Source organism: Haliaeetus leucocephalus, unplaced genomic scaffold (genome assembly GCF_000737465.1).
Source record: "Haliaeetus leucocephalus isolate CR32 unplaced genomic scaffold, Haliaeetus_leucocephalus-4.0 Scaffold140, whole genome shotgun sequence".
Classification (NCBI taxonomy): Eukaryota; Metazoa; Chordata; class Aves; order Accipitriformes; family Accipitridae; genus Haliaeetus; species Haliaeetus leucocephalus.
In genome coordinates, this window is record NW_010972576.1 from 1,718,107 (window position 1) to 1,730,268 (window position 12,162).

At 37.0% G+C, this 12,162-nt stretch overlaps 1 protein-coding gene across 1 annotated transcript in view; it reads right to left on the reverse strand.

Moving 5' to 3' along the window:
- The window catches only part of TMA16 (translation machinery associated 16 homolog (S. cerevisiae)), a 29,052-nt gene extending 17,750 nt beyond the window's left edge, over positions 1-11,302 (reverse strand). The window contains exons 1-5 of the mRNA XM_010586076.1: positions 11,171-11,302; positions 2,269-2,306; positions 1,600-1,626; positions 1,390-1,474; positions 130-278 (exon numbers count right to left, since the gene is read on the reverse strand). Coding sequence (XP_010584378.1) covers positions 130-274 — 145 coding nt within the window. The 5' untranslated portion in view covers positions 275-278; positions 1,390-1,474; positions 1,600-1,626; positions 2,269-2,306; positions 11,171-11,302. The remainder of the gene's footprint in view (positions 1-129; positions 279-1,389; positions 1,475-1,599; positions 1,627-2,268; positions 2,307-11,170) is intronic.
- Positions 11,303-12,162: the final 860 nt, after the last annotated feature.

A 12,162-nucleotide genomic window follows, 5' to 3' on the forward strand; every position in this document is an offset into this window, starting at 1 on the left:
AATACCTAGCAGTTCGTTAATTCCTTTAAAGAGAAAAATAAAGATAATGCCTAGAAATTTGACTTAGATCCTAGCCTTGTGAGCAGGAGAAGGTGTGACCAAAGGATTATTTCTAATGCTTTTACGTACCTATTCCATAGCCTTCATAGAGCTGTCTTTCACGTTCTATGGTCTGCTTGATGACAGTTTCCCGTGAACCATGCTGTCTTCCTTGTCTACCTTTAATACTGTTTTGTAATTCAATCTGCTCCAATTCAGCATTGAATCGACACATATAACTGAAAGAAATAAAATGCATTTATGCTAGATGCAGTCATGCAAAACTTTTGCAAAACAGAATTACTTTGATAATCTAAGAAGTTATTTTACTAAACTTATTTATTTTCTAAATTAGTCAGAGATGTTTCTTAGATTTGAACTACTAGTTTAATCTTCGAAGTGGAATCTCCATTTAGAACTTCATTTGATCCATCTGTGGCTTCCAGAAGGATTAGGGTTTTTTCATTTGCCCTTTTTTTAAAAAAAAAAACAACTATGTTTGCATAAAACAAAACTCCCACATTATTATAATTCACCTGCTCTGGAAGACAAGTTAAATCTAAGTATTCCTAATTTTTAATTACTGAATTTCACCACCTCAATAATAATTTTTAAAGTAAAGTTCTTCTTTGGCAAGTGTTCTACATCATCTCGCAAATGTCCAACCCAAATCCAAAAAGTAAGCTTTTATTGCCTTTGCAGTATCACTAGCATTGATTAGCAGTTTACAGGTTTCAGGAACAGCGTAGGAAATATGTCAGAGCTTCTAAAAGGAAACTGATATAGTACGCCTGTGTAAGAATACATATATATTATGTTACCTAGCTAGCAGGTAAAAAATGGTGACAAGCTATAGGTACATACGTCTAGCAGCACAGAAATAACTGAGTTTCTTCTTAGCAGATTCAATTTTGGTACTTCCTGCCCTAAAAACTGACCCACCTGAGTACTGTTTAATTTTCTCAGCAAGGAAACTGAAAGAATAAAGGAGTAAGCAGAATGAAATCTGTGCATTTAAGTGTCACTGAATAACCCAACTAGCAAATTCATGCAATTACTACTGTCCAAATCATTTAGAGTCCTCCACACACTACAAAAGCAGAGATATACTTAAATAATAAAAAACCCAAACAATAACACATGACTTACTTCAGTAATTCTAGTGTGAACATATATATCTCTCAATCTATAATTAACCTCAGTTGCCACAAAATCAACTACTTCATATTATTAACAGTAATATATAAAAAGTCCTCCTCTGAGTCATCATCACTTTACAGATCTTATTTCAGAACATTATTTTAAAACATAAATAAAGGTTTTTAATCCTGTTTTTAGCACCAGTCTTACTTTTCAATTAGTTCGCCAGCTTCCTTCTTCGTGTACTCAATTTTATTGGGGTCAAGGTGACTTTGAAACCATTGCAATTTTTCTCCTACAAGAACAAACTTAACATTAATGATTACATCTCCACTGTAGCACCAACACAGATTAAAGTTCTTAAAAGTCTTCTAAATAACCCCCCATTTTTCAAGATTTTAAATGGCATCATAGACTCACTGATGTGTGTACCAGGTATGAAGGCAGCTGTAATAGAAACATTCTCACATCATTTCAGATGTATTTTGTATCTTCCTTAAGGAAAAAAGACATTACACTTTGCTTTACTGGAAATCAGTGTTTAAAGTATCCCTGCATCAATTCCTTAAGATGGAAACTGAGGAATGCCCCAAGGGGAAAAAATAACACAATGGCTGAGCAAGAGTTCTGATCATCACAATTTTTTAACAGATTAAATTGAAAAGGTGCAGTGCCATATGAAAAAGAAAAATATTCCAGGTTGTGTCTCAAAGTTTTGAATTTACTTGCTAGCATAATGTGTCTGTTAACCTACATATATAATCCTCTTTTACAAGCAATTAAAAAAAAGCATGGAGACAGGTACAATAATTACATGTACAGATGTACAAAACAGAAATTTGGTCTATATTGCCCTGTTGTCATGTACACTGACTAAAGATTAGGCTATACTCAGCCCCAACTTCAATCCCGTATACACTACTTGAGTGAACATGTTGGGTAATTTAGCATTTCAACAGTCTATTTTAAGATTACAGACTCAGATTATAGAGAAAGAAACTCTAACTGGTGTAGCTATAAAATTGGTAAAACTTAAAATCTATGCTAAAAAGTTGAATACTGTACGCAGTAATAGACATTTTTGCTCACCAATGATACTCAAACGCAAAGCTTTGTCAGTCTTCAGCCTAGCAAAGAAAAACCAGATATGTTAGCCAGGAAGGAGTACCATACAAATAATTATCTTAATTTTCTTTCTCCAAAAATCATTTTTTTGGAGTCACCATGAAAGTCAAGGTAAAATTTCAAATAGAAGTATTTCCCAAATTCAGAACATGTAAAACTTCATCTAAAAATTCTACTTTTGGTAAAACTACTACCTGAAATTTGTCCAGTTTACCTATTAAGTTAAGCAGTTTCTTGGAAGAAATTAGGACACAACACTTTTCTTAGAGCACAGCAAAAGGAATTCCATGGAAGACCTTGTAATAATTTCATCAAGTATATCTAATATTCTGCTGGTATGTTTAATGAGTTTGGAGATTAAGAACAAAAGATTTCACCACATTCATCCTTGCAAATAAGCATACAATGGGAAAAATACCATTCTAGTATCTAATAAACTTCTAATAATTAAAGTTTATGCTTAGCTAACAGTAAAAGTTAATGTGTTAAGAAACCAAAATTAACAACTTTACAAAAAAAGATGAAAAAAATCCATCTCAAAGTATTTTTAACTCCACCTCAACCTCTGGCGAGATACTTGAAGCCTTCTGTACTCTATGGGATGTGTGTACACAATTCAGTTTGGGATTAATCCCAGTCCTATTGAGTAATTCTCAGAGAACACAAGTTTTCTAACAAGTAATACAGTGCCTCACACATTTTTGTCCTGAAGTGCCCAGATTCAGTCTGCAGCAGTGAATGGTGCTGAATGTCACTTCATTTCCAGAAAGGAAAATAATATGTTGTTGGGATAAGTATAAAATTTGTCACTGGAAAAAATATCTTAGCCATGCATGTTCAGTGTATATATCCAAGAACCTCTGATAAAATTGACTTTTTAAAAATTATTTAATAAGAAAATTGATAAAGGATAAAGAAAATCATAAAAGGATATCATTGACAAATAATGCCAAAATTCAACACAGTTCAAAGCTAATGTGCTCCTTCATTAAATTCCTGGTACTCTATAGAATTTAATGACCATTTTAGACTTAACTGAAGTAACTCAGAGTACAGAAGTCTGTGTCACCTGTCACAAAAATTCAGGTCAAAAGAGAAAGCCCTACTTTCCAGAGACAAACATACTTGTGTCACTTGTCCACGAACCTACATTATTAAAATAAAGATTAGCTTTTTCAAGAAGTATTTCATCCTCTGGAGACCATCCAAAAGCCACACAAAAGCAAATGCACAGCATGTGCGGGCTACCAAGAATTCCACTAATGCATTCAAGAAAAGCCCTTTTACTTCTGTAGATACCCCAGCACCTGGGATAAGCATTTTTAATGCAAAAGTCTACAGAGGTCAAGCATGGGGTGTGAGTTCCATCATACCTGCCAAAAAAAATCCAAGCTGGTTGATTAATCGAAGATTTTAGTGTTAAAACAAAAATGACTCTTGTTCTGGTGGGTTAAAGGATAGACTTGGATGAGACTATTTAAAAAAAAAAAAAAAGGAAAAAGGAGTTAGATCAGAAGTCAGGTTTAAAACTCAGCTATAGAAGATGCCTGCAATAAAAACTGTGGTAGGTAGGCTACAGAGGGCTTACAGCAGGGAGTTTTGAACAGTAATAGCGACCAAGAAAAGGACGCATTCCACATGGTGGAACTCCACACCAGCAGTCCCTACTGTGAACCTTGCATGGCAACACAGCCAGCAGAGCACATCTGCAAAGCGTTGCCATGGAGAAAACTACGACACCATCTAGAAAAGCTGCCAGATTAGAATCATAAATCATGTCATGTATCTATGCTTTAAAACACTACAAATTACCATTTGCAACTGCAAGGGTCACTAAATAATTAATTTATCAAGGCAATGAAACACATAACCAGGATTTTCTTCTGGAAGAAAAACCTTACATCTCTAGGTGTACACAACTTATCTGAGTATGAGAGATAATGATGATAGGATTGGATATTGCCTTATTGTAGTTTTCATAAAAACCTCACCTCAGTGACTACTAGAAGACAATAGTATTAGCATGGAGGCTAACCAATTAAGTCAAAGAAAGTTCCTCTTATCTCCTTCCACACAATGAGTAACATCTTTTGCTCAACAGAAAGAGAGGGTAAGGACACGGACATGGATACAGTCTTGTGGCAGGCTGTTGCTTAATGATTTTCTCTTCCACCCACCTCCCAAAAATCATCTGCTTAGGCACCAATTATTGATAAGGATGATAAGTGGTTTTCTTGATGTTTACTAGGTACTTAAAAGGTTAAAGCCTTCATGCTCCATCAACACCTCTCTCTCAGATATTGTATTCAACTGTTCTACACTAAATACTAGCAATGAATAAATATCTGTCAAATCAGTCTACCAATTCAGTATTTTTCCCCATAATGTCTACACACACAAATGCCATCTATGGCTCTGAGAGCTAAGATAGGCTCTTTCATTAAGAAAAAAAATAATTCATGGTTGACAGGACATATTTCCTTGTTTCTTGTTTCATGTTGCTAAATACCTTCCATATTTCTCCCTACACATGTCCGTTTTTGTTAGCTTATGCACCAATTAGTGGCTTGGTTAAGCATTTTAGGATACTTCCATATGAAAACCACTCTATAAGAATTAAAAATTCTGATTTATTTTCAGTTCATTTTTTATTTCTGTAAGCAAACCAAATAATCTTAAGAGCTAACATTTTTTTTAGTTCCACATAAAGAATCTGCAAAAGCACAATTCAAAGCATCACTACTGCAAACAGCACAAGTAGAAGCATAATGGCTTGAGAGAGATTAAAAGGCTGGACAACAGAAAAGCTAAGGAGAAACAAAGAGCTCCACAAGGAGATATTTTAAGGTTACTGCTCACTCCTAAGGGGTCGCTTCAGCCAGATCAAGAAATCCTGTAAAAACTCCTTAGCGCTCGTATCTCAGAGCACGACAGTATTAGATCTGTATATTTGTAATGAAAACGCACAGACTCCTAAAAAATTTACAATATATGCACAATAGAAAGGGTATATGTTGACTCAGGAGGAAAACAACAGAAAAAAAAATCCAGTGCTAGATCAGCTTTAGCTACCAAAACCAGACAGAGATTTCAGCTGTTGCAAACAAAACATGATTGGTGTTGGTACATCTACTATGAGAAGTTCCCGGAATATCCCATTATGGTCTGGTTTCCTAAAGTGTAGAAAAAGCAGTGTTCTACTGGCGTCAGTGAACCAGCTATTGCTGTCTCATTAAAACATCTTTGTAATTATTTAACAGAATAAACAAATTGCCAATAGAAATAAGAATTCACATGTAGATTAAGAGAGAATACATTGATAGTAATACACTGGAATTTGTTGCTGTTCATCAGACCTTGAGAACTGAGAAGAGGGATGCAGGCAAGAAAACAGTGTGATTCAAGTGAACAAGATGACTTAAGACTGTAGCCAATTTTCTAAAACCAACTGGTCTGTCTCCTCTTATTATGGTCAAGATTGGTCTTTTGTAGTGCAGCCAGAGTTTCTGGACAATAAACTTATTATTACTGCCATATTTCATTGAGAGTGCTTGCATTGAAGAGTATCTGGACAATGGAGGCTATAAAAGACTTCTGCAACTCAGAGCAGAACTTCCTCCTTTTTCCCAGTGCTGCATTAAGTACTGAAATTCCCTGTGGGTAATGTCTTCCCTTTTTTATTACCTTGTTTGGGCAAAAGATACTTGAATATGCATCTTGTAACTAAATGCAATTTCCTTTCCTGTTTAACATAAACAGGAATGTTCACAGTAGCTATTTCTCTTCCTCTATCATACAGAAAAGTTAAAAAGTAAACAGAAGCCTAAACTGTCTCTAGTCCTGAATCCTGTCTCCAGCCAACTACCAAAGGAAACAAAAACAAAAGAAACAAACCACACAAAACCAAAGCAAACATTTACTGACACTTCTACAAAAGACATTCTCACCTTCCAGTAACATGCCATTCAAGGGCTTCCTACACCCAAGGTAATACTTTTGTATTGAATAGTAATCAACAGATAAAATGTACGTATGTTCAAAAAGTATTATTGCACAAATTTAGCCAACCACAATTACAACATCTTCTGGCAAGTAAATCCACAGCTTAATTAAAATAATACAGATGAACTGTATGAACTTCCTAGATTCATTGACTGTCTCTGATCCAGTTTTTCCATGCTGCAGAAGTGCATTAGCCTGTACAGAGAAATTATCCCCTTTACTCAGGGCTGGTGAGATCATATTGAGAATATTGCCTCCAGTTTTGGGCCTTCCCCACATTTAAGACAACTAATTTCTATACAATAAGAAGCATAGTCAAAAAAGTACCAGAATTGTAAATGGGATTAAGAAAATACTGTAGAGATTATGAGGCAGCTTCTCCTATTTACTACCAAAGGATGCATTAACCTTCCAAGCAGAGAACAGGGCTGTCATTAAATAGGAGTAATTTGGAAATTGTTTCTGCAAATATTTCAACTTCAGTAAGTCATTTTCCAGTGAAAAAGTCTTCAGTAAGCTTACTGCAGTTAAGTCACAAATTTGGAAGCAACAATGCCAGAGCATTTATTTAGTATCAGCTGCCACCAAAAGAAGACATTTAATAGACTTGCAAAAGCAATGAGAAGAACAAAATCAGTGTGGGCTACTTCTTTTTCCTGAGTGTAGGAGTGGAAAGCTTTCCTCCATCCATAGCATCAGAAATTTAACTTGTCTTTTTCAGAGCTCTGCAAAATTAACCCAAACCCTGCCATTATAGTAAAGAAACTGAAAGCTAAGTAATTACACTAAAAAGACTGGTTAGTGGCTAAACTGACTGTTTTTAAACACATGCTTAACTCCCAATATTTAAAAAAAAAGATCTTAAGATTTAACAAGCTGATCATTGAGACAATAGAGATCCAAAAGAAATCGGAACCCTTAACAAGTCTTTTAAAGACACTAGGGAAGAAAAGAAAACAACATTATTAATGTATTTCAAGTTAAATTGCTCTTCAAGCCAAGACAGTACAGAAAATAGAATATAGACAACTGGAGGATGTTTTTAATGCAAATTATTTTTAGAACACCACAACAGAAGTGATGTGCAAAGTGCAGATCTGTGAACAATGCTAGTTAATTGTTTAGGATCCAGAACTGCAAGATGTACAAATCTTATTTATAGATAGATCATTTTGCTATCACAATATGCTTTGGATGGTCCAGACTGACACACTAGTTATGGTGGAACAGCTTCCCTATGCTAAATGAAGGGTTACATTTTTTACCATCAGCATAGAGGCCTCACACTTGAAATAGTAAGGGAGCTTGGAAAAGGAAAGGCAGAAATCAAGAAACAGAGCCTAAAGAAATGGATACCCATCTACATCCTCTAATCTTAAACTGGGTTTCTCTCTATAGAATCATTTAGGTTGGAAAAGACCTTCAAGATCACCGAGTCCAACCATCAACCATGCCCGCTAAACCATGTCCTGAAGCGCCTTATCTATGCACTTTTTGAATACCTCCAGGGATGGTGACTCAACCACTTCCCTGGGCAGCCTGTTCCAATGCCTGACAACCCTTTCAGTAAAAAAATTTTTCCCTAATATCCAATCCAAACCTCCCCTGGTGCAACTTGAGGCCATTTCCTCTTGTCCTATCACCAGTTACTTGATAGAAGAGACCAGTGCCCACCTCACTACAACCTCCTTTCAGGTAGTTGTAGAGAGCGATAAGGTCTCCCCTCAGCCTCCTTTTCTCCAGACTAAACAGCCCCAGTTCCCTCAGCTGCTCCTCATAAGACTATGGAGCATCTCTGCTCTGTGAGGCCTAAAAAGTATAACTATCCACATCCAAAAGAGAACCTATGGGAAAGGATAGCTATCTACATACTCTAATCTTAAACTGAGTTTCTCTCCATTAACCACTTTTGCTCTGTGAAGGCATTAGGCTTCACTGATCCCCACAATAATTCAAGATAAACCATCTGCTCTTTCATCGGGCTGCTTGAAGCTCACCCTTTTATTACCCTGCTTGGCTGCCAATATTTAATCGTTTTTCATAAAATGGTGCTTTTTTTTCCTCAGGTAACCCATGACAGATACCAAAAGTTGGTCTGCTTGTTTCACTTGGAAGGATTCTGCTGCCATGGCTAGCTCCTTTTGCCGCATTTCAGAGGAAAGGAACAGGAAGGCTAACCATACTGTTATAAAGACCACTGTCTCTTAAACAGGTAAAAAACTCATTTGTAAATAAATGTTTCTTTTATGTAAAATTCCTTTTTAAAAAGCAAATTAACTTTTTAAAGAAAGGCTGAAGTAACATGGTAGAGTTATATTTGTTAGCAGAAGCATTTGAACTAAACTCAAATCCTCCAAAAAAAACTTTCGTAGAGGATTAACCTGTCATTGTGCACAGGAGAAACTACTATAGCCCAAGTAAAGGACAAGGAGCATTTAGCTGTCTCTACCAGCCAGTGGCAACAGGTGCTAGGAGATAGAAGGAAGACACTGTAGCAATTGTTCTACATTTACCGCTAGTCAAGATAAGGTTTTATTTGCAAGGCATAGGAAATAAACTCCCTAAACATATACCATCAATTCATCCTTGCGTAACCTGGTTACTGAGACGTTAACTGTTGTTCAATCCAACAAATCTACGTTTTTAGTACTGCAATTATTGGTGAGGTTAAAAAAAAAAATTAACATGGTTGAACTGAGAGCTGCATTCCACAATGTATTAACTGTAAAACTACAGCCATGGGGGCTAGTGCAGATAAATGACTGGTATTGTCATGTGCTGAGCTATGAGACTTCATATACTCTGGCAAGCACAGACAGAAATCTACATAGGGAAGACTAGGCATTAGAACCAACTCTCAGATAAGCAAGTCTCGAAATCAATACATTTGGTGACAAGTGCCAAAAGAAAGGAAACTTCCAATGAATTAAAGAATTTAATTTCTTGTCTGTCATTGGGGGACCTAGAACTTTTTTTTAACCAAATTTAAGGGTTAAGATCATCTAGATCATCATACGAGAAAGGACAAGGTGTGTTTCAGTGGCTTACTACAAGTGTATCTATCTAGACAATCAGTTAGAAAGTCAGTAATATTTCCAGTTTACTGAACCCTGTGTGCTCAAAACTACTAAGTGGCCTTTGGCTCCTAAACCAATTTTGATCCATATTCTGCTCTGTAGACTTCACTTGGCAATGTGAGCAGTGCACTAAGAATCCACTGCCACAAAGGTGGCTCCAGTAGCTCAAGACACCCTGACACTGCTCTGAACATCCTTAAAGCAGTAAACTTTTCAGCTGCTCATCAGAAAAAGCACCTGTGCTAGAATTAAGCAACATTACTTACATACTATGACTTGCCAAATCTAACCGCCTCAGTAACAAAGCCTAGTCAGTACAAAGCCAGCAACTTTTCATTCCTTTTCATGGCAAGGATGACCTGCATTAAGCAGAAAAATGAACGATGCATTTGGTACTCTCTTACCTGCACCAAAATATTGCCCTGTGCAATCTCTTAACATGTACCTTAAAAGCTTCTCCATGAAGAAAAGTAATTAAGAGCAAGTTAAATGGGAGAATACTATTCCAGTGGGAGTTCTTTGCTTTTACTTCTTGCTGTTGCAAGAGGAACCAAAAGTAGCACTCTAAAAACAAACGTCAGCACAGGTGTCTGTATCAGTATAACTCTACCCACAGAGACAATCAGTAAAAGATTTGACTGAGTGCGCCATGTCACAATAAATAATCAGTATATCACTCCTTCACTCAGTAAGTTTTCTCATGCATGTTTTTCTTTATGGCAAAGTCATAGATGTAAGCACTAAGAATCAAGTGTAATTCAGTTATCCTTTGTGATTAAGTGCTCAGTTATGAGGCAATATGAGAGAGTTAAGGGATGAAGCAGTCAATTTAGCACTAGGAAAATAATCTACAATAAACTTACAATCAGCAGTCGGAGAGCACAGACAAAACATGAAGTAGTAGGGAAAACTTCTTGCACATTAGGAAACTGCGCAATCCTCAACAAATGCTACTTGTAAATTCTTGCAGCAGCTTTGCTTGAGTCTACATGACACAGTTATGCTAGTAAAGGGTCCCTTTCTGTTAGAGCAACCTTACAACTTTGCTATGGATAAGGTTGTACATCCATCCCCAACCATAAAATTGCACAGTCTCTGAGGAACGTTTCAACTGTACCAGGAGTTCCCAATTTAACACTGTCAGACATTTGAGTATTTGGGCTCAGCTCACATGATCCATCCAAATACTAGAGACAGAATGGAAACTAAAGGCCAGTCCTCTCCAGCTACCTTTTCCCTCTGTGGAAGGGGGAGGTAAAACTTAAAAGCAGAAAATGAACTTGCCACGGAATAACAGGAAATCACCAAAGAGGAGTTAACTATTCAGTTTTATTCAGAAGTCTCTCTTTGCAGGAAGGTTTCTGGGTTTTCTTTTGTACAAACTCAGCACTTCAGCACAAGAAGCTAGACCCTAAGCAGGATTCTTATTAAATCGTGGAGTAAAGTCAAACGAGCTGATTAAGCTTCGTGCGAAATCACCAGCATCATGCCATTCAGATTATAAAAAGCAAAATGTTGTGATAAGAAGAAACCTAACCTGTAAGGACAATACCAAAAATCAAGCAGCAGAACCACATACTTTGTATAAGCTGATTTCATGAATGCAAACCTGTCAGCTCACATGGCCCAGCAGTACTAAGTTCTAAGTTATATAGGTCTTTCTTCTATCCTAAGGTTATATCAGCATAACAGTCCCCTTCCACCACCACCGTCTTCCCCCCTAACAAAAAAAACCTACTGTGATGCTATCCTTTGGCCTGTGCACAGATTCTGCACAGTCAACTTACTTTTCTTTCTTCTCCTGTTTGTGTGCTTCCCTTGCAAGCTGCGCAGCTTTTCTGCTGTAAGGATGGATAACTTTTTTCTCTTGCTTCCCTCCTTGGGTTTTTCGTAACTTTGGCTGAAAAGAAATCAAAGATGTTATATGCTACTAAAGTTAAGTAAAACATTAAAGGGAAGATAGGAGCACACACCATGATAAAGACTTAAAAGGTCATGCATCAATATCTCAGGAAGCCCTGAGTAGCAGCTTATCAGTTCCACCAGTTAGATCTTACCCTCCTCAGTAAGAAACAAAACTACTTGAACATGGTACATGCTGTAACAAAACTACTGGAGCACGGAAAATGCAGTAAAGTAAAAAATCTTACATAGTGACATTTTGAGAGTTCAAAATACCTATTTTGTAGAACCCCGCAGCTAGGAAACTGAGATTACCTCTCTGTACCTTTGCAGTAAATGTCCCCATTCAAGCTTCTACCTGACTGTTGCATCTAGCTTTCTGACAAAGGTCATGTGTAATTTGTACAACATAACAGGAAGGATTTTGTTGTCCCTCCCTGCAGACCACAAGGATGCCTCGCACCAGGGAGCAGCCACAGGCCTGCCTTCTCTAGCCCTTCACGCAGCACAGAGAGGGAATACTACTCACAAATTAACTTAAACTAGTGTTACAGTATTTTTTTAGGTTACTTTTCGGTGAAAAAGTGTTTGAACAAAACCGGAAGGCTTTCTCAAACAAGAGGTGATTTAAATTCTTTAAAGTCTTTAACTGTGTGCAAAAGAAACACCTGAAAGCAAGGAGGCTAAATGGGCAAACGTGATGCAGGGAACAGCCATCAATAAACGGAGACTTCAGTACCTCGCATAATCTGTGCTGGCACCCCTGTTTGGGATTGCAAAAAAAGAAGAGACAAAGATAAAATTATCCCGAACACCTAAAGAAACCTCAGGAGGCACCCTGCACAAGTTTCACGCGTCAACCCCGCTCCTCACTCCT